Raw genomic sequence first — 23,154 nt, forward strand, 5'->3', positions numbered from 1 at the left:
CTGTAGATATGAGGGGGCTGATTCTAAGAAAGAAAATAAAAACAAAGAAAAGATTTCTAACCGAATTTGGAAAACTACATTTACCCCTTGTTTGCTTTCTCCCCCCTCCCATCAGATGGGAGCATACTTCCATGATGCTGGAGGCTGGAAATGAACTAAATCCCTGGTAATGACAATGTGCAGGGTGAAGGACTAAGAACATACAAACATAAGAGAAGCCAATGTTGGATCAGGCCAATGGCCCATCCAGTCCAACGCTCTGTCACACAGTGGCCAGAAATACCAGGTGCCATCAGGAGGTCCAGCAGTGGGGCCAGGACACTAGAAGCCCTCCCACTGTTGTCCCCCCCCCCAAGCACCAAGAATACAGTGCATAACTTGCTCCAGATGTTTATCCAGGTCCCTCTTGAAGCTGTCCATGCTTGTAGCTGCCACCACCTCCTGTGGCAGTGAATTCCATGTGTTAATCACTCTTTGGGTGAAGAAGTATTTCCTTTTATCCGTTATAACCTGACTGCTCAGCAATTTCATTGAGTGCCCGCGAGTTCTCGTATTGTGAGAAAGGAAGATGTTTCTTTCATCTCTTCTCCTTTTCCCACCTCTGGGAGAGAGAAGGCCCTGAGTCTGCTCCTTCAGTTCAGGAATCCCACCTCTCCCTGTTCTTGTAACCCATCTGTGAGAGTTGCAGCTCATTTTTGAGTGACAGCTTGCAGTTTGATGCGAGTCTCTGATTTCTATTGGTTAACTATGCGAGTAAATCCTTTATTTCTATGGGCTGTAGTCTTAAATCTCCCCCTGCAGTAATTTCCATATAAATAACGGACAGATCTCATCTGGTTTGACCCTCATTTATAAAGTGAGAAATCCTCATAAGTGACCACTGTCTGTTACTTCCATTGTGACTACAGTTATAATTCTTTTATAAGGCATTTCTTCAGCATATTTCCTAAATAGCATTTAGAGTATTTGCAGCAACTTGTGAGGTAAGTTTGACTTAGCCCTAGTCAAGTGGGAAATCGAGCCTGGGTTTATCATACCTGGTCACAGTGCCAAATTAGAGTAGTAAAGATTAAGGGATAATTATCGTTAAGTGCAAATATCAACAGTGACACATACATTTATCAGGAGTAAACCTGACAATGTGAACAGAAACTGGATTGATTTTATTGAGTTATGTACAGTGCAGTGTTATGGAGAGTTGCTCCAGTTGAAATTAATGGGCTTAAACCTGAGTAACTCTGAGTAACTCTGTATTGGATTGCACTTAAATGGGCTTAAACCTGAGTAACTCTGTGTTGGATTGCACTGATAGTCAGTAATGAGCTGCAGCAGAAGACCGGTGAATTGATTATTTGATAATTTTATCCCTTTTACAACACAATTGCTGAAAACTCAGGTGAAGGTATGAAGAACACAGTCCTCAACTGGTAAATCCAAATCTGGGTCAGTGCAGAGAAGGTGAAGTATGTGTTCGACAAATTTTAGGGATAGTGAATGCCCGATAGTCCTAATCCTGTTCTGCAGTGATATCACAGGACACTGTCTCATAGCTAGGTAGTTCCCCATGCATTGTCCACTGATGTCTTTCCTGGCACTCACTTGCATCTTCTTCAAAACTGTTCTTCATCAAGAAAAAAATCGTCCAGTTTTTCTTCCATCTCATTAGAGCAGGAGGTGCTTCAGAAGGCCTCAGTAGGCGTCACCTTTGGGTCTGCAGGAGGCACGCATTTGGAAGTTGCTTCTCCCCATCATAGGGGAATACCTGGCTTGGGACCTCCCAGTAGTTGGAACGGGCCCTGTCTCCCATGACAGCCATTTTACACTGACACACACTACTCTTTTTCAAATCCCCCCCCCCCAGTACCTGCAGTCTGAACAAGATTGAAGCCTACCTGGCGTATTTAAAATGTTTTAGAAGAAAACTTTCAGAGAAAGAGATTTTGTGCTCATGTAGGCTAAATTGCCAATACCACATATACCACAATGGCACTAGAGGTGAGCAAATTGCTCGTTGCAGAAAGACAAACTCTTTCAGCTACCGTAGTTTACAGATAAAGTCATAGCAATGAAAGTCATAGCAATGAAAAAGAAGAGCGAACATAACAATAAACACATTTTATTATGTTGGGTTGCCATTTTTGGAAGTTGAAATTGAGAAGTACACAGATGGCGATGTGGACAGATAGGCCAGATGTAAGTGGGTTTTGAGTGAATATATTAGATTAATGTTAAGTGGTTACATCTGTTTCTGTGTTGCTTTGTTAAAAATGTATGTATTGAGCTAGTCATCTTCATAATTAAAAAAATAAAGCATAAACAATTCATGCCAGGGCTCTTGAGTGTATTTTAGAATTACATTAAATTAAATGTCACAATGAATAGCTGGCTCTCAACTTCTCTCTTTCTTATTGTATGTCTGTATACATTGAATGGGACAGCTATGGTGTATGAGGTAAACTGGTATCTGCTGAAACTTATTGTATTGACAGTCATGGTATAATCATGTTTTAGGTTACAAGTGTGTAGTGCCTTTATAAAATACAGGTTTTGAAAAAGCACTTCACAGACATGATGAAACAGCATGATAAAATAATATACTAAAATAACAATGGCTACCATCCAGCATACAGTGAGGTTTGCTTAAGTCCTTTTCACTTCAGCAGAACATAAGCAAAAATACATGCATGTGGATTGTAGCCACTGGAATCAGCAATATTATGCTACGTACAAAAATTAATGATGAGATAAATCTGGAGAATTTGACTTTTTTTTTTCATTTGTGCTTTTTTATTGCCTTTCCCCCCATAAGAAACATCCATAGACAATATTCAAAAGTGAAATCTTACTTTCCAGCAGAATCCCAGAGGATAAAATATCAAAGATCCTCTTCAGCCTTATTCCACAAAATCAGGCTGCAATCCTAAGAACACTTTCCAGGGAGTAAGCCCCACTGAATAAAATGGGACTTACTTATGAGTAGATAAAGATAAAGATAAAGTCATAAGATTGTGTTCTCAATGGCTCAGTTCATAACACAAACATAACACAAAGCCATGATTTATTTTAACTGAAATCAGGGTTTGGCTTGCAGGTGATCACTTGAATCCAGTTTATGAACTGGGGAATATTTTTTATCTTTAAGGTACTACCAGACTAGGTTTTTATTAAAATTCTAGTTTGCTTTGACAAGTGCTGGTTTCATCATTCTTTGAATCTGAATTCCCCACAGGGACTTGGGCAGCATCCCGGCCCCCATGACAGTGAGGGCAGTGCAGGGGAACAAGTTAAGAAGTCTTCATTCATATGTCATACGAAACTAACTGTGATTAATAATCCAACCTCAAACCACGATTTCAGATCCTGGTTGAATGGCTAGTCCATAGTTAGTGGAGTTTGGGCAGTCAGCCCATAGTTAGTTTAAATAAACCATGGTCTCATAGAATACCTGAATCAGCCAGAACAGAATGATATAATTTCCCCCCACATGCACAGTCATACTGGCAATCATACTGTGGTAGGATATGGTTTGATGCATAAACTCAGTACACTTTTAACTGTTTCTGTTCATGCGCTGCATGGATTTGATTAAGTCCCCTCAATGTTTGATATCTTTCAAGTCAGAGGTTGAGAGTGTGGACGATGGGTCCTTGGGTGCAGATGAGTAGTGGACAGATTCCAGTGGTTAACAGCTCCAAAGATATGCTTTCAAGCAGTGAAGAGCTTCAGGTCCCAAGGACTTGTTGTACTTGTCAGGAGTCACTGTTGTTCTGCAATCAGATACAAGAAATACCCTTTCCCATATAGCAATTTCTGGTCTATGCCTTCAGTGTGACAGCTAGATTCGAGGCCAAGAGATCAACGGGATTTTTAGGGGTATAAGCTTTCAAGGGTGAAAGCTCCCTTTGTCAATGAGGTCCCTGTCTGACGAAGGGCGCTTTGACTCTCAAGAGCTCATATCCAAAAAACGTTCGTCGCTGAGGTGTTACTGAACTCAAATCTAGCTGTTCTACTGCAGACCGACACAGCTATCCTCTGAAACTATCTTCAGTTTAACATAAACTTGTGTGACAACTCAGCTCTAATATTGACCTGGCAGTTCTTTGGCAGGCTGGGTTTCTGTGTGTGGTTTCTGAACCATTTCCTTCATGGTCTTTCCAGACTTTGAATCAAACTCACTGTACTCGATGGTGCCAGTTGTTCCTCTTAGAGCCCACCCTGGTTACAATACATTAACCTCTCGCAAGGGAATGTGTTAAATAAAGTCAGAGCTCCTTTAGCAAAACCAGCCACCTAACAGCGTGCATATAATTGAGTCCTCCAGGATTTATAAATTTAGTAAGCACCAATTCGCCGGGTGAACCGTAACTTTTCCTAATTTAGTAAGCTAACTAACATGCCAACATCGTTTGCTTCTGTGACAGATTTTCTCCCCCTCTCTTCTCTCTTTGATTCCAGATTCCTTTCTCTGTAGTACAGTTTCCTCTTTGGGAGTCCTTAAAGGTAAGTTCCTCTTATGGACAACTTGCAAGGGGATGATGATGTTATGAGGATAAAATTGGATGCAAATTCAGCAGCGATTAAAAGACTGGAAAGAATGGTGAGAAAGATCAAGAAAGGCTAACCCTGAACACTAAGATGAAGCCAAGAAGATTTTACTGTAACAGTTCAAGGAAAACCTGTTTGAGGTTGATGACTGGAGACTTTGAACATCAGTAGAGCATATCAATATGTCATAGTATCTAGCAGAAGCCATGTATGACTTACAGTCTGACAGGCACAGGAACAGCTTGGCACAGGCACAGCTTGGCACTGTCTAATAAGACACCACTTCTTCCTAACTTTCATGGTTACTGATCAAAGATGTACTGGTTTGATCTGCATTTTCAGCTGTCCACCTGCAGCAGAACAGCATTACCTCCCATGCAGTGAACTACACTGTTAAGTCAGTGCTGCTGAGAGTGTAACTAACATTCTTGTAGTAGTTGATTTAGAATTCCCAGGCCTCTAAATGGTATTAGGTGATTAAATGATGAATTATATCAAAGGTATTTACAAGCAACTTGCGTGTGTGTTCCATATGATCCAGTGACTATTTTTACATTTCTTTTTCTTTCTTACGAAACACCATAATCTTTCTTGTTTACACTGGGCCTAGAGTGAATGTTAGCTAGTTGCAGCATTTAACCCCCTCCCCGATTTTGTTTGTTTGTGTGTGTGGGGGGGGGGTACACTGCAAAATCCTGCTAGCCTAGCCTGTAGTTCAGCTCATAAATTATTATCTGTGGTTCTTTTCAAAATCTTTTGTTTTAGGGCAGTTCTATAAACCAAGTTCCGCTTCCAAAGCGTGCTTCAAACTACCTTCTCAGGCACTTAAACTGTACTAGTGGTTTTGGGAGCTGAAGTCACTTGCCACTTGGCACTTGACTGAGACCACAAAATAATTTTATATAAACCACCAGACTGCTGTCAGATGCTAGTAAATTTCAGCCACTACCCGGCTTTGCTCCAGTGACATAAAAAGAAACCTGATACATATTTTCCATTTTAAGTTACCCTCCTGGAAGAATCCCAAAAGTTTAGTTTCACATATGCTGAAATAAATGAGACAACATTTCCAATCTTTTTAAAAAAAACTTTTTTGAATATCTTATTTGAGTAGCTTGCATGGCTGGAGGATTACTTTATATCATTTTAAGAACAATTTAATTCATTGGTGGGGTCAGGAAGGTGAAGAGTTGTGGGGAAAGTGAGGAAGATGCCATTGAGATGGTGTTTTATAATTTGTGTAAATTTGAGATGTTTGAGGAAATAATGTTTTGTGTTTGGCATTTAAGTACTGGAAATGGCCTTTTCAAACAACGCCCTTAGATGTTTTGTATTGGCAAAACCCAGACTACAACTTTTTCAGCGATGAGTCCTTTGAGTAGGGTGGGAAAGAATAAAGAAAGCCAAATAAAGAAAGCCAGCAAATAAATAGATTTCAATAATGTTAGATGGAGGATAGTGTAACACTTCTGGCCTTGTATTTGCTATGCTTTCTCACTAGGAGTGAAACGAACAGCGACATAATTTCAGAAATGATGCTGACAACTTTCTAGAATAAGGCTTTTTTAGAGTAACTTCTTGGTGTTTTTTTAAGTATGAACATTGGTAAATACAAGTGAAGGGGATGTACAGGTTTGTGATCTGCATGCTGCAGAAAACAGTTTAACAGCAGAAATGATGCGTGGAAGGAAGATGTGGACAGTGTGTGACAAAAGAGAGAAAAATGCTCAAATTGATTTGTGAAGAAAAAGCCAATACAACCCTCAATTGTAAACCATTGGGAAGAAGAGACGGCCAATGCCCTGTTGGCTGTCTTCAGCGAACGCAGGCCTTCTGTAGCAAGCAGTGGAATGGGAACCCTTTGCAGTGGTTCTGTGCGTGTTTTATGCTACCTTCCTTCAGCATCTCTCTATTTTAATAAGTATTTTTGCTGTAAACTCCACTGCAGTGTTCACTGTAGTGCCATAGCATGTTGGCCTACACTTCCCCACATTTAAAATCCTCTAGCTATCAGAGTACTGTATCTAACTTCCTTAACCTTGTGGCTTTGTATACCTTATGATGATCATTGTGTGCCACTCCAGGTGCAGCAATTAGTATGACAAGCTGTTGAAAACAAGGTGTTTTCCTTTCTCTATAGTGCATTCTTCACTATTTTGATTGCTGTTGAAACACAAGTGTCATGGGCATTGTAGAGAAATGCCCTCCCCTTTGGGGCTACATCACACTATATGGAGTTTTGGGACTGCAAAATCCCCACTTTCAGTCCAATAAGTTTCTCTTTTGGAAAAAGGACAGAAAACAGGAGAGAGTAATTGCTGTCACACTTCCCCCATCCCAGCTATACAAATGCTTCTCACCAGCAGAGAACGATCTAAGGGCCATCTCACACCTTGTCAGCAGTGTGAAATGCAGGAGGGGACAGAGACATGGGGGTGCCAAAACCTAGATTGTATCACTTCCTGGGAATAAACAGGAAGAAAAGGACTGATGTGAGGGAGGGGGCAAACTGAGGAGGTAGAGTCTTGATATGAAGGGAAGAGGTCTATTTTTATCTGATTCCATCTGGGGATAACTTGTCGAAAGGACTGGGGCTCGATGGCTGCCATTAGCACATGGTGCTAACAAAGGGCAGGCAGCCTGGGCAAAGGCTCAAGTTAATGGATGACTGAAAAATGCTGTAAGAATAAATAGCCTATCCTAGAATAACAGGCAGGGTATGTCTAGAGGAGGGACATGTATGCACCTTTGCTGTGTATCCTTGCTTGATCCATTGCTGTGCAGAGCAGGTTTGTGAAATTTTCTTTTAAATAAATTTCTTATTACTTTGAACATTGGACGTTTGTTCTCTGTGACCACACTAAGCCCCACTCAAACACATTATGAAAAAGGCATCAGGAAAGGGAGGCAGTTGGTCAGTAAATCACTAGAACCCTGGAGTGCACAGGTGCCATGAGCCCATCCCTGTGGTAGCTGATCGGAGTGGGTGGGAGACATGAGCATGAGCCTACAAATGGCAATGTGGACAGAGTGTTAGATGTGCCTGGGAAATTCCTAGTTCAAACCTTCCATTAATTGGAAAATTTCCTGTGTGGCAATATGAGGATAAAAAACCTAATTTAGAAGGCTGTTTCAAGGATTACTGAGGTAATCTGTGTGAAATTATTTGAATGCTTGAAATAAATTATGTACATATTTATTTATTTATTTATAGTAGCTTCCCAGATGTGTCTTCCATGATGACAGATTTAAATGTGAGGGACAGTATTGGGAAGGCCTGGAATCATCTGCCTTTGATGATTTTGCAGGAAGATTGGGCAGCTGCTGATCACATTTTATTCCAGCCTTTCTTCAGGGATTTCAGATGGCATGTATGATTCTTCCTTTTCTATTTTATCCATACGGCAGCTCTGTGAGGTACAGGTTGCCAGGTCTCCTGCTATGGCAGAAGACCTCCCACTGGCAATCCTCTCTTTTTCCACCACTTGGCATGCTGGCAGAGAAAAAACAACGAAGACAGTTGGGCCAATGGCATGAGGCTTCCCCCTAAAGTGATGTCATGCTGCTGCTGAAGGCACCCCCTGCCACACACACACATCACCCCCTGGGCTCCTGATGGTTACCAGGCACAGCAAAGAAACGCTTCATGAGGCACATTAATTTGAGAGAGCGTGACTGACCCAAGATCATCCTGTGAGCTTCATGGCAGATAGGAGGTGCTAAGGATACTTGGTTGGAGGATATCCTGTCTTAGATGCTCATCTATCTATTATGTGGACACTTCCCATTGAAAGATCTCACATTTTGTCCCTGTATCTAAGTTGTGACTAGATATGTTGTCTGTATTCTTTCAAGAAGCTGGTTAATGTGCAGATATTTGTGGATATGTCCATTTATGCATGTCTCAGTTACGTTTTTAAAAAAAATCTAATTGTTCCAAGTGACTAAGCCAGCAGCAGGTTAAAAATTCCAGTGAAATGATAAAGAGTTAAATAAAATCAAGACCAGCCATAATATAATTGAAGCCGTAATCCCAACAAAGAAACAGCAGCTTAGTTTCCAGGTTCTCAGACTTAGAAAAAGAACAGCTTTGCAAACTCACCACAATGACAGAAGGGGAGGGGACTAGATCAGACCTCCTCTGGCAAGCTGTTCCAGAAACTAGGGTATTGAATGTTCACTGAAGCCAGTTGAACTTGATGGCATGATGGAACTATTAATCAAAGCTAATCCCCCAAACTAAATTGACAGGTAGATGTATGTAGGCATATATGGAAATCTTCAAGCTGCTTTCCTGCTTGAATAGTTCTTAGACTGCTGTCCTAAACGTATTGTGAGATGACATACATCAATCTAGGCCTTTGAGTTCGGAGTCCCCAACATTAGTTGCTTCAGCTGGAAACACTGCTAGGTGGACCTTGAAAGTTTCATAAGGACTATGTTCTGCTCCATCGACTTGGCAGAGGAAGACAGCCAGGTTCCTAATATTTATATTTCTAATATTTATAGTCCTTATACTACTATACTAATATTTATATTAAGCTTGGCCAATCCAGAAACATTATACTACCTGCCAATCTCAGGGGTCTATTTCCTTCTACACCTAAAAAGAGCTCTGACATGAATGTACCCACAGTCCATTGTAGCACAGCAGACTAGGCCTCAGCCCCATGATTCCTGGATTGAGTCCCAGGGCCCCTGACACATAATTACTGGGAAGTTGCTGACTTTATCACAAAAATATATCTGGTGAGACACTGTATTATAAAAACGGCTGATAAGGTGCTTTTTTGGCAAAAGTGTTCTCCCTATGCCGGTATCTTGGGACTGTTTCATCCTACATTTACCTTATTAGGAATCTGTTTTCAACACCAGAGTGTAAGAGCAGCTTTCTGTTAAGCTGTATACTGCAGAACTAGCTTGACACGGTAATTACCAAGGAAGTATAATTTTGTTCTGGAAAATGGAGATGGCAGCCTTATAAAGGAGAGGGTGGAGGGAGGAGAAGATTGACTATCAAAACCACTTAAAAAACAGGAACATGATGTAGCAATTCCGAGAACATGAGGCTGCTATAGTAAACTCTCAGGATATTGTGGAGGTAAAATGTGTTATAAATGTAGGGTATAAAGAATACCAGTGCAATTAAAGAAGTAAATAGAGTGTAATCTGAATGTGATTCTGCACAGTTCCAGTAACATTTACAGTCACTTCATCAACAACCCTATTTTGTGACATTGATTTAAGAGGGATGTTGCCTAGGAACCGTAAAGTTTGTAGGGTTTGACCAGTGGCTTTTGTCTGTTTTCCCCGTTAAGAGGTTTTGTAATGTTTGACCTACTTCCTAGACTTGTGGTGGTTAAAACTGAAACTTTGGCTTTCAATGGAGGGTTTATTTTGAAGTGTGAATGCCTTTCTATATTTTTTTTTTTAATTGAAGAACGTAACTGTAGCCTGAATAAGAAGACAGACAAAGCAGTGATGGCACCGATCGTGTCCCTTAACATCACAATGTAGAAGTAACTCATAAAAACTTCTGCAGAGGAGTTTCTGTGGCTTTCCTGAAGGTCACAGCTCTTCCCATGGTCCCATGCTCATGGTGGGATTTAATTTTGAGAAAACGCATTGCAGCCTGTGCTGTCTGCTCTCCCTTCTACTGAGTAGTTCTAGGAAAGTGTTTTAGATGCTTGAAAACAGTTTGAGTACCACTCCTCTGCCTTGTACTTCTCCCCCTGAATTAATGTCTCAGATGCTTCTGTATCATGGGGCAGGTTCTTCTGATGTACTGAAATGAGGAAATTCCTTACAGATCATTTACTTCTCTTAAAGTATTGATACCCAAACAGGCTGAAGGCCGCTCACAACGGCAGAAGACCCAATTTATATTTTTTATTACTACTCTCATGGATCAGATTTTCTTTAGCAATCCCTATCTGTGACAGCTCAGAGCACAGGGAATTTCACATTACCCAGTTTCACCCGGTTTCAAGCCGGTAATGATCCGTTTTGAAGTGAACTGGTATAGGGCTGCCATTTCACACATGGGTTTCCCCTTCCGGTAAAGAGCTGGATCTGAAGTGATTTGCCATTTCAGACTGCACCGCTTTTTCTCGCTTTCCCCCCGCTGTTTTTCGCCCATGTGGGGGATCTCCGGCTTTTTTTTTTGAACATTCGCTTTAGAGCGCTATAGCACTATAGCAGTATAACAAAACACTCCATGCATTCCAATGGGATTGATATAATGCTATTCCGTTATAGCGCTATAACGCTATAACGCTATAAAGCAAACGTTACAAAAAAAGCCGGAGATCACCCGCGCAGGTGAAAAACGGCGGGGAAAAGTGCATCGGAACCGGGAGAGGAAACTGAGGAGTACTTGGAAGCGGTTGACAGGTAAAACGCTTCAGCCCCGTTTCCTAAACAGGACAGAAGCGATTGTGTATGAAATGACAAATATATTCCGGAAGGGAACTGGTTCTCAAACGGTTCTGTCTGAAATGACAGACCAGAAACCGTTTGGGAACCGTTCCTCTTCCGAAATATATCGCCTGTCTGAAATTCCTCAAGAAGTATACATTTGTAAGAACATAAAACACGGCCGTGAATTCTGATAGATCAAGATGGGGTAGCCGTGTTAGTCTGTCTGTAGCAGTGGAAAAGAGCAAGAGTCCTGTAGCACCTTAAAGACTAACAAAATGTGTTGTGTGGCAGGGGATGAGCTTTCGTGAGTCACTGCTCACTCCTTCAGGTACTGAAGAAGTGGGCAGTGAATTCTGTTTGTTAATGTTAACTGTAAAAAAAAAGAAGAAGCCACAATTGGGTTTTCTTAGAAGTGAGCAGGTGACCTTTTCCCCATTCTTTTTTTTTCAGTGTGTGTGTGTGTGTGTTGGGGGTCCCTTTCTTTGGTCTTTTTCGTCTCCCCCCCCCCGCTTGACTTTAACTTTCCCTTTCTCTGCTTGCTGTTCTCAGTGGCGTTTAAGCCCGAGGTAGATGAAACCCAGGCCAAGCTTAAAACCCATTTCCTTGCAAGCTGTGCAGTAAGCGTTCTACCATTCCCTTCTTCATCTTGGTGTAACGGGCTCTGCTTTCTTGGGGGATTAAGTGCTAATCATTCAGTTACACTAACGTGTCTGCCATTTGCTTAGGTGCTCCTTCAGGGAAACCAGATTTCTAGTGCTCTGTTTCAAGGCAGATGATGTCACTCTCAGCCAATGGAGAACGCACATTCCATTTGCCTAACGGCTGCCGCCCCCCTCCCCCCCACTGAAGAACAATATAGCCACAGCTGTTCAGCAAACAAACCTCACTTTATTGGTGTCACAATAACTGTTATTCACAGTGGCTTTTTAAAACACTGTCAAAGACATTCTTATGCACCATCTGCAAGTTGCTGTATGCGTGGAGCAGCAAAGGGAAAGGAAATGTGTTACTGGCCATGTTGAAACACCCTTTGAAAATGCTGGAGAGTTTGGGAAAAGAAGAGGCAATACATTGGAAACAGGCTGCTGAGAGAGCAAATTAACATGGGGATTCTTTCACTGCTTTCAGTCCCTTGTTAGAATGGGAAACGATCCTCTTGCTAGAGAAGTTTGTACATGTTGCATTATAGACGCATGTGTAGCTCCAGAATTTATTGCTTCTCCTGGGATAATTTCTGTGCTAATCCCTTGGTTAGCACTTTGATTGCCTCTTTGCTAGAGTGTGCAAAAGGAAACGGTATCTACATGGGGTGTGCATGCGTGTGTTGTGTGTGTGTGTGGAATATTATAATAGCTGTGCATAGTAGGTTTGAGGGGAAAGTAGGAGAAGGGCAAGGAGGGTCTCTCATGGGGAATGCAATCCAGCTCTTTATTTTCGTTATTTAAACCATTCCTGATTAAGACTTCTCCAGTATTGGGTAGCATATTTAAATCTCTGGTTAAGCGCTAGAATTTTTGTTAAAGGTGTCATTGAGCATGTGCGGAATGCATTCTTCTTCCTCTGAATAATCATAGGCATCCCTACTGAATCTGAGAGTAGAGGCTGGGCCTTGCAGGTCACATGGTACATCTTCCAGGCAGGCATGACGGTCCTCAGGAAGCTCTCTTTTTAATAATTAAGTACGGAGCCTATCTAGTAAGCAGAAGATGTGAGTAGCGGTGAGAAGCACAGAAGACTGAGCAGGAGGAAGCATCCCGGAGCCTGGCAGCAGCTTAAGAAGGCATCCCACCTGTGCCTTGAGCATTGCCAGTGAATCAAATATCACGTAATGCTTCTAGAAGATCCCAGTTGTAGTTAGGAGCATTGTTAACAGGAAAGCATGAACTGTTTTAGGAGTGCTACAATGATTTTGTCCTTCCAGATATAGTGGTGTAACAAGCAGGGGTGATCTGCAAAGGACATTCAGGGCAGCATCTCATTGCCCTCTCCCCCACTATTTCCTCTTTCCCTTCCCTGAAAGTCCCCATAGCCTCTCCCCTTTTCCTGCTTCCTTCTTTCCTTCCCATCCAGCAGCCAACCTACCAGGGCCGTAGGTAGTGCAGGGAGTACAGCGCGATGCCCCCTCCCAAATTTTCAATGTCCCCACCGCACCTGGAGGGGAAGAGGCCACCTCCCCTCCTGGTCCCTCACCGCCACCACTGGAATGCAACACACTGTAGCCAGCGGCATGAGAATGGCGGAAGTGCTTTCCCTCCCTGCAGCTCCAGCCGCCTGGCAGGAGCCAGCCCCTCCGCACTCCCATCGCACCCACCTTGTGGTGCGAGGGGATGACATTGCCAAAGCCTCCAGTTCCAAGACACTTCCACATCTCCCATGGACCACAGCAGCCCATCAACTGGAAGTGCGCCGGAGGCAGGGGAGGAGGAGGCTGAGGCACCATAGCCAAGCTAGGCAAGAGGACCGGGAAGGAGGCCCCCCATAGAGATGATAAGGCCCATCAGCAGTACTGACAACAGCAGGCCCAGCTACTTCCATGTAGAGGGGGGGAAGGAGAGCACGATGGGCCTGGGTGTGTCAGCATTTAAAGAGGCAGCATCAAAAAGTGAAATGGGCGGGGAAAAGAAAGGGTGGAAAAAGTCAGAGTCTTGGTCCCGAATAGCAGTTTTGCAGCTCAAGGTCAGCCCTGGTGCCGTGCTTCTGAGCAAGCTCTAACGTTGTCGCTTTCGACTCTCAGAAATCACTCAAGCAACCTTCAAATTTTTCTGAAGCTGTACTGTTTGTGGAAGAGGGATAGGAGCCCAAATGTGTGCGTGCACCAGCTCAGCCCTCCCTGCCATATCCCCCTTTTCTCCCCCACCCCTCTTCCATCCAGTGCCCCCCATCCAATTCCCCCCACCGAAAATAAGAACATAAGAACATAAGAGATGCCAATGTTGGATCAGGCCAAAGGCCCATCCAGTCCAACACTCTGTATCACACAGTGGCCAGAAATACCAGTGCCATCAGGAGGTCCACCAGTGGGGCCAGGACATTAGAAGCCATCCCACTGTTGACCCCCCCAAGCACCAAGATGACAGAGCATCACTTGCCCCAGAGTCCCTATCTATACCTTGTGGCTAAATCATGTAGCTATGCGGCTGCAACCTACCTTTGACTAACCCCGCTGTCTTCAGCTTTCCGTCTTTTCCTTTCCCTTGGAAAACTGTGGTCCAGTTGCACAGTGTCAGCCCCCAGGCTGGGCCCAGTTGCTAAGTGGGGTAGGGTGGGGTAGAAATTCAAATATAAATAAATAAATAAATAAGTACTCCCCTTTATTTCCACATTCCATATCCCCCACTGTTTCCATATTCCCTCTCCTGAATCTCCTCATCTTTCCCTGCTTTCTTTCTTTTCGTATTCCCACGCACCAGCTAACCTAACTTTTATCTGTCCCCCAGATTAAAATGTATTTTTTCAGGTTATTCTTGAAACTTGGGACATTTCCCAGGTTTGTAGAAAGATCTGTCTTCTGTTCATGGCTCCCCTGTCCAGATTTAAGTATCCAAGATTTGGCCATGTTGAGAATTAGATATATTGATGATGATGGTCCCATCGAAGAGAGCATCTTCCTTGTGTCCTCTGAGTTACTTCCTTAAAATATGGGATAGCATTTGTTTGGCAGCATGAGCTGGGGCAAGTGAAAGTGAATTGGTTCTGATGACAGTAGTTCCGACAGATGGATGAAACCGAAGTTATGTGCTGTTTATAGAAGAGTTAGCAAAGGAGCAAAATTGGAAACAATTAGGAAGTGCAGACTTTTTTTTTTAAAGGTAGCTGCTAAAAAGGATTTTCTAGTCCATAAATAATAGAGGAATGCCAGTGTCAAGCAGTGAGGATGGGAAATAAAATATAAATAAATGCAAAACATGCAAATACGGAAGACTATGAATGTTTCACAAATATGTGATGAGTTTCAATACGTATTATAATGCACATAATGGTTTAGTATATATGACTAATCATATTAAATCTGGGATAGCTGGTGAAGTGAGAAGGCTGAATAGGTTATAGGAGGTGATATATTTATGTCATGTGTTTCTGTAGTGTTTCTAAACAACCTTCACTTATTGTAAACTCTGCCTGGATTTATGCCTCCCTTTCCTAAGTGCATCTGAAGGGTTAGCTTCCCCATGGATGCTTCGTCTCATACAGATGCTAGCTCAGTATTGACGGAGAAGCAGTAATTGTTCAATATTTTGTCAAATTGTACTTTATTTTTTTTAATTAAGAAGTCTTAACGCGATGTCTCTAGTTTTTAGATTGTCATCCTTTGCAAAGATTTTAAGTAGGATTGGTCTGGGGTCTGAGATAGTTATGTCTGATTTTTTCCCCCCTTTAACTTATTTTTGTTAATATCGTAGGGCTAAATTGGTATACAGTGCAAAAGCTGTATCAAGGCTTTTAACTGTGTGCTTCCTATGCACTATATAATTTCAAGGAGAGACACAAAAAAATCCTTTGGGAATACCATACTGGTACTTTCGCAGAGATACTACTTTGGTGCTTTTCAACTTTTTTTTTTTTTAGCACATAAGTGACCTAGGAAGCCATTTTGAGGACCCAGATTGTCTGAGTTTCCATGTGTTTCAACCAGAAGATTTATTTCTAATTTGTTATTCATAAGGGAAGAGCGCAAGATTGGGATGGGTCCTTTGAAGTGGAAAACAAAGTCTTCTATTCAGTCTTGGGTCTAATAGAATACACATGACACAGGCTTGGCATCGTGGCCTGTTTTAAAAGCACGGTGCTTGTGCTTGTCGTTTTTTTGCTTTCCAGTACTGAGAATGCTGGTGGGGAACGGGTATTGCCCTGAAAGAAAAACATGGCTAATTATTTCCTGCTGTCTTTAATAGAACAAGCCTGGAGCAATCAGGCAGGGAATCATTAGAAAGAAACAGGATGGCCACATCATTGTGTACTCACATTGATACCTAGTCAGTGTATTTATAATGCCAGAGTTAATTGAACCAAAAAAGGAAACCATCATAATTAGATGCATTGCTTATGCCTTTATCCTACAAATGCTTTTGTACACATGTTTGACTTGGTTTACTTAGGTTGCCAAAACACTTGTTGGGGGGGGGGGGTGTCTAATAGACCGTATGGTAGCAGCATAGAGGCCATTTTTTATTTATAGCTGATCAGATTGCTTGCTTTATGTGCAAAACTTATATATCTCTCACAGCCAGTCTTATGACTGTTGCTCATATTTTACTGATATGGCATTAAGGTTGAGAGGCAGTTACTGCTGGGTAGCTGATTTGGAGCTTCAACATAAGTGTGTTGGGCCCATGGCATGCATTGCCAGTTCAGTATAGTAAACACTGGGTTGTATCCAAGCAACTACCAGCGGAAGGTGGACATGGGTTGTCCCACCCTTCTCTCCCTGTACAAGAGTGTTGATCTCTGGAAAGATGGTGTTCCATAAGTGGAAGAGGGAGGTGGTTTTGCACTTCTCACTTGACGCCCAAGAGTTCAAAAGGATTGCGGGGGGGGGGGCGCGTTGCAGCTAGCATCCATGCTTGTTGCGCTGACAGTTGATTAGACACAACCTATTAGTTGGCATTCTAGTAAATAATCTCTGGGATGGATGCATTTTCAATTTTATGCCTCAGAATATGTTGAGTCATCTCTGGATGCAAGCATAAAGCTGTAACAAGACCTCATATATCCTTCTTCGCCCCATTTTACCAAACACTGCCAGCCTCAAGAGGCCGAAACACAAGGAGTGTAGGTTTTCATCAGCTTCCACACACAGTTTTACTGAGCTCAGTGCAAACCTGTATCATGCCAGCCCATGTGATTCCACACTATACATTCTCATGAATCACAGATAGGGTTGTCAGGCTGCAGCCGACAACCCCTGAAAGAGATTGGGGCATGGTGCACCAGTGTCATGCCAGTGCAGTGATGTCACTTTTGGTAAAACCCAGAAGTGATGTTGTTAGATGCTTTAGATTTTACAAAAACTAGCCATAGCGTTAGTAAATTCTAGAGGCTCTACTATGTCACTTCTGATTTTACAAGAAGTAACATCAGTGCTCTGGTGCCATGCTGGTGTGTACTCCATTTTCAAACCCCCCCCCCCATTTCCTCCTGCTAGCACCTGAGGTTCCAGTGGGCAAAGCACCAGAATGCCAGGAGGTCTCCCACTACAGCAGGAGTCCTGGCATCCCTAATCATAGAGTTGGGAGGGGCCATATTGGTTTTCTAATCCAACCCCCTGCTCAATGCAGGACACCCAAATCCCATCCCCAACAGAGGGGTGTGCAGCAATGCTCCCTCTAAGCTTTGGAGTCTTGTGAGCAAAAATCCTACTTTGTGAGCTACTATTAAAGTTGTGAGCAAGCAATTTGGCTACTGCATACGTTTGTTTGCTCAGGAGCCATCCTTCCTGAGCTGAGACAAAAATGTGTGAGCCGGAGGCTAAAGAACTGTGAGCTGGCTCACACTAACTCAGCTTAGAGGGAACACTGGTGTGCAGCCTGTATCTGCTTGAAAACCTCCTGCACAGGAGAGTCTGTCCCCCTAGGGCAGCTGGTTCCATTTTTATTTATTTATTTATTTATTTATTATTTATTATTCAAATTTATATCCCTCCCTCCCCGACGGGCTCAGGGCGGCTAACAATAAGGGCACAAAGCCATAATAAAACAGTTAAAAGCAGACTAAAACATGTGATTCCACACGATACATTCTCATGTTGAACTGCTCTTGGTGTTCCAGAGTTTCTCCTAATGCTCAGTTCCCCTGTAACTGAAGCCCATTGGATGTAGTCTGCTGGAGCTGATGACAAGTATTTGTTTTCTTTTGTGTGACAGACCTTCAGGTAGTTTTTTTTTAAAAAATGCTTTGTACTGGGTTTTCCCCCTGATTTTACAAACAGTTAAAATTATGTACAACAAATTAACAGAAACTATCAAGAAATAATATCCAGTTTCAAATGCTTACATTATTTCTATTATACTTTAAAAATTGAAACTAATCTGGATAGATCCAGCATTTAAAAAAAATTCACCATATTGCTCTAAATAGTTCAATATAGGGTACCAAATAGACTCAAAATCTGATTTATAATTCTCTACAGATTTAAAATTCAACTCTTCAGTTATCTTTGCCGTTATGTAATGTTCCCATAATTTCCTATGCCACAAAGAAAGTGGAGGAACGATGGCCTTCGGGTAGTTGAAGAGTCCAGTCGTGTCCCTCCTGAGGCTTCTCCAAGCTAAACACACCAATTTCCTTCAGTCTTTCCTTGTAGGGCATGTTTTCCAGACCCCTGACCATCTTTGCTGTCCTTCTCTGAACCCATTTCAGTTTGTCTGCATGCTTCTTTAACATGTCATTGGGTGCAATTTTTGATATTATCAAAAACAGAGAAATCGCCTCATCTGGAAACAAAAGCCATTTTTATCCTGTGTGTTTTCACAATCAAGGAGAATCCAGAGCAGCTTAAAACAGAATTTGGTACAAGGTTCAGTACAGTACACCACTGCACCATAATAAAACATTTCCAGATCATTCAAAATTCTCTCATGTATCAAGAATTATTGGGGCAGTTGGTCTGGGAATTCCTCAGATGAAACATCTCAGCGTGTAGCTAGATCATGGGGAAGCCCAGTGAGTTGCCAAGATGCTTCTGATATCTCACCTTTCACTAATCCTCTTGCTGAGTGCTTGCATATAAAAAGTAGAGTTTTATTTTAACATAAAACTCTTTTCAGGTGCTTACTTGGCAAATCAAACTTTCCTACAAAAGGGGTGGGGAAGAGAAACCGCCAATCCTGTAAATGATCTGAATTTCTTAGCTGTAACAAGCCAGAGTTGGTGGGAGAGGTTTGAATGTCACTAGAGCCGCACACATGGCAAATGGCTTACCATCAGAAGTCACTTGGGACTATTTCCAGACAGAAGGCTCTTTTGAATGCCGTGCCCCTGAAAACTGTAAGCGACTGGACTGATCCTTGGCCCAGTGCCTCTCCCGCCTTCCATTGGCAGTTGGTGAACTAAGAGGTTCAGTGCAAGTAGCAAAATCTGTAGAATTTATGTAAAATTCCTGCATGCATTTGTAGCTTTCTTAGAAAATGGTCTCTTCCTCCCCCTTCAACACGTACAATTATGTTCCATAGATAAAAATTCCATCTTTAAAGTAACACTGTATTGTTTAAGCTCACATTTATTGTTCCTGGTCTTTACCTTTTCTATTCTTGGTGTGTTCCTTCCCTCGCTCACTCTCACATATTTCAATTTGGAACTGCCTACAAGAGACAGAGATGGAAACAAGCGTATTACGTCATCCCCGTCCAACCTTTGCCAATGCAGAATTATTCCCTGTGGTGTGTTCTCCAGTGTTGCCTTTTTGCAACACTTTTGCAGTCTATTTTTAAATGATCCTGCTAGAAGGGCTTTCCTCACTTCTCTGGGGAAGGCTATACCACAGTTCAGTTGACCTCACCCGGGGGGGGGGGAGGATTGCATTATTTCCTGTTGGTCAGCTTCAATTCTCCTTTGGCCTTGGTCTTCCAAACTGCTTTGAGTTCTGCAGCATGTGCGCACATGAAAAATAGTTGTCTGTCATTCTTGGTTAACCCTTTTGCAAGTAGATAACTTGCACCTTTTGTCGGGGTAGGAATGTCGTGTCATAGTGAAGCTGTGCTGTCTAGTGGAGCAGTGGGCTTTGGATATTAAGGTTCAAATATCTGCTGATCCACAAGCTCACTGGATGGCTCTGGGTAAGTTACCATCCCTTGGCAATAGAAGGAGGAGAAGTGTTTTATACCCCGCTTTTCTCTTGCTTGAGAAGTCTCAAAGTGGCTTGCAGTCACCTTTCCCTTCCTCTGCCCACAACAGGCACCTTGTGAGGAAGGTGGGGCTGAAAGAGTTCTGAGAAAACTGTGACTGGCCCAAGGTCACCCAGCACGTTTCACATGGAGGATTGGGGACTCAAACCTGTTTCTCCAGATGAGAGTCCACAGCTCTTAACCACTGGACCACGTTGGCTCTCAATAGTTCAGCATCAGTAGCATACAAATGTTAATGATCTACATCACAATGGGAGTCATTGAGACTGAGGGTTGGGATCCCATGACACCCTTCTGCAAAGTTTTCCTCCAAAAGAGAGAGGCTTCCTTCAACAAAGAGAGATTTTCTTTTTCAGAGGAAACCTCTGCCTATTAGGAAGATGGCATTCTACATAGAAGGAAGTCCTTCTCTGTTGAAGGACGACTTCGTAGAAGAGTCTCAGGATCCAGTTCAATGGAAGGCAATCATGGGTTTGAATCCTATGGGAAAGCTCCTTGTTTGCTGATCACCCTCCACCCCATCATGGTAGCATTCCAACTTCCCTTCATGCTTGCTCCTTGGTGTCTCCCATCCCAGAGGAATAGCATTGTGTGTGTGGGGGGGGGGGGATAAGGCATTTTGGGCTGCAGTGGGAATGGGAAACAGGGAAGTTGTGCTTCCATGCATGGGATTTAGCTAGGTTCCAACCCAAAATCACTCTTCATGAAGCACTTGTTATTGCGCTATTTATTAATAATAAGGCAAGACTTAGACACCTTTGGGGCTGCTTTGATGGGCCACTTCTGAAGGGCCACTACTTTACCTTGTGGATATGTTACATCCCGGGTCAGAAAACCGTGAGGAGCAGCAGCAGCAGCACTGGATCTGCCTTATATCTGAGATGGACCCATGGGGAGGGTGGTGCCTGTAACGTGTCGTCCCCACTGGTCTCCTCACTTCAGGGCAAGGTTCCTGTGCATGAAGTAAACTGGAGACTGCCTTTCGGAAATAGCTTTGTTTGGCACGTACATTTGGAGTGGAAGTTTCTGGTGATAATTTTCCAATGTTCTTTTCTTTTTCTTTGCATTGTATTATCTTCCCAAGAGAGAGAGAGAGAGATCCACACTATATTTGAAAAACTGCATTGCTCCAGGCTGAAATGAATATGTAGTTTAACCCTCTGCAAACATGCCTACCCTGATCTCTTTCAGTTCCTGTTATCTTTCCCAATCCATCTATTATGGGGGGGGGGGGGTAAGACTTCCCACATATTGAAAATGCCACAAAAAAAACCCTACCATCTCTTCGCATCCTCTCTAGCTAGCTAGCATTAGAGAAACAGGACAGTCTCTAACTTTGTAATAACCAGCCTCCCTCCTATCTCTTTAAACACAGGATCTCTGGTCATGGAAGCAAGGACACGTGGTCGATTCTTGGCAGTCAGCAGTCTGTGGAGCTTTTGCAGGTGCAAAGGATTATATGTTATCCTGGGAAATGCTAAAGAAGAAAGGAGGGGAGGAGGGGAAAATGTGCAAATCTGTTAAGGCTAGCCGTGCAGCAACATTCCTTCATAATTCCAGTTTGTTTAGAAGGGAGAAAATGGCTGTCGCGGTCGTCGTGTGGAAGGGGAAACAGAAGGGGTGAGGCAGGCAGGCTAGGCAAGGGTGTCCGTTTGAAAGACAGCCAATTTGTTTTTGACAAATTTCTGTTATTGAACAAACAGGTCCTGTCAGTCAGGCTCAGGGATTATCCGAAGGCTGGGTTGTAAAAACCCTCGGTAGGGAGAGACCACGTTTGGGTGCAGGTCTGTGCAGCTGTCTGCCCTGAGCGACTCTTGAGGGCTTTCAGAGAGGGCCCATGATTCACTGTTCATGTGACAGCTCTGACAAGCGCTCTAGATTAAGTAGAGTCAGGAGAACAGAATGTCTAAATGCAGCAGCCTCCAGGCGGAAACTTTCCACGGAGGAGAACCGGAGGCTGAAACATCTGGGCAGTCTCTGGACACTATCCCTGGAATGAAGAGTGGCAGGACGTGCTCTTGGACGATTTATGGCAAAACAAGCTGGAAGTTAATTGAATTCTTAAAGAGCCACCTTGCCTTATTATAACAGCCTGCTTTAAAATAATTTCCTTTAAGATGTCACAAGTGGCTCATCCCACACGTCTGACAAGGAGCAGGGAAGGGGGGGGGAGAGAGAGAGACTTAATGGTCTGATAGAAATAGGTTAGCGGCGCCTGAAGATGGAGTGGCAAAATCTGTTTTCCAGAAGGAAGTGAACGTAGGGTGTAAGCTTCCTAAGCGGTTAATGGTGAAATTGTGACTATAGTAATAATAGCAGATTTGGATTACTCCAGAGTGAATTTTGACCTGTTTTAATATTAGCTGACATTTTACAATGGCAGGATTTATGGAGTACATGGTGCAACCATGCAAGTGGGGGGGGGATTGTGTAAGACACTTAATAGATCAGGTTGCCAACCCTGCGTTGGGAAATTCCTGGGAATCTGAGGGCAGAGCCTGGGGAGGGGGGGGGAGATCAGCAGGGGTACGATGCCATAAAGTCCACCCTCTGAAGCTGCCATTTTCTCCGGGGGAACTGGGTACTCTACTCTGGGTAACAGCTGTAATTCTGGGAGAGCTTGAGGCTCCACCTTGAGGTTGGTGCACCTACTAATAGCTACTTGACAACTGAACACCACGTTAAGTAATGCGTGCCTACCTGAGAAAACGAGACTCACTGGAAAAGACAGTAATGCCAGGAAAAGTTGAAGGCAGCGGGACAAGAGGAAGACCCAACAGGAGATGGATGGACTCATATCCCTCAGCTTGCGAGATCTGAGCAAGGCCGTTAACGACAGGACATTTTGGAAGACATTGGATTGCCGTAAGTCAGAAGTGGCTTGATGGCACTTAACACACACACACACACACACACACACACACAATTTGGGCATTTGTCCTTGTTTCTGGCCGTTGTACTACTCCAAATCCTCATGGTTGTTGCCTCTAGATGCCTGGGCCGTAACACTGTGTTTCCTTTAAATAACACTGTGTTTCCTGGAAGTGTGTTGTGTTGAAATCAGTGAGTCTTTTTCCCACATAGACATGTTTTAGGGTTCTTTTGTTGGTGTCCTGTATCCAGCTGCCTGTGTGTCCCCTCCATTGCCATCCTTGAATTCTTGCTGCCTGGAGCTGTTGTGTTCGCTAAAACCCATGAAGCCCTGGCCTCTTTTTATGGCTTCCAGTCTTTGTTTCCCATGTGCTCCCGCCTTCTGAGTTTCTTAGGCTTCCCTTGGCACACCTGTTTCATTTGATACCACCTATGAGGCAGCTGTGGTCATCATCTTCTTTTTATGATGACTCTTAGC

At 43.1% G+C, this 23,154-nt stretch overlaps 1 protein-coding gene across 3 annotated transcripts in view; it reads left to right on the plus strand.

Moving 5' to 3' along the window:
• Positions 1 to 23,154, plus strand: part of SLC25A26 (solute carrier family 25 (S-adenosylmethionine carrier), member 26) — a 160,288-nt gene that overhangs the window by 111,069 nt on the left and 26,065 nt on the right. For 2 of the 3 annotated variants that reach the window (XM_015418006.1, XM_015418008.1), the window contains 2 exons: positions 4,456 to 4,500; positions 21,181 to 21,250. In XM_015418006.1, the coding sequence (XP_015273492.1) occupies positions 4,456 to 4,500; positions 21,181 to 21,250 (115 nt within the window). The remainder of the gene's footprint in view (positions 1 to 4,455; positions 4,501 to 21,180; positions 21,251 to 23,154) is intronic. The other variant, XM_015418007.1, reaches the window with a different exon arrangement.

The sequence above is a fragment of the Gekko japonicus genome, unplaced genomic scaffold (assembly GCF_001447785.1).
Source record: "Gekko japonicus isolate JY-2015 unplaced genomic scaffold, Gekko_japonicus_V1.1 scaffold1240, whole genome shotgun sequence".
Taxonomy (NCBI): domain Eukaryota; kingdom Metazoa; phylum Chordata; class Lepidosauria; order Squamata; family Gekkonidae; genus Gekko; species Gekko japonicus.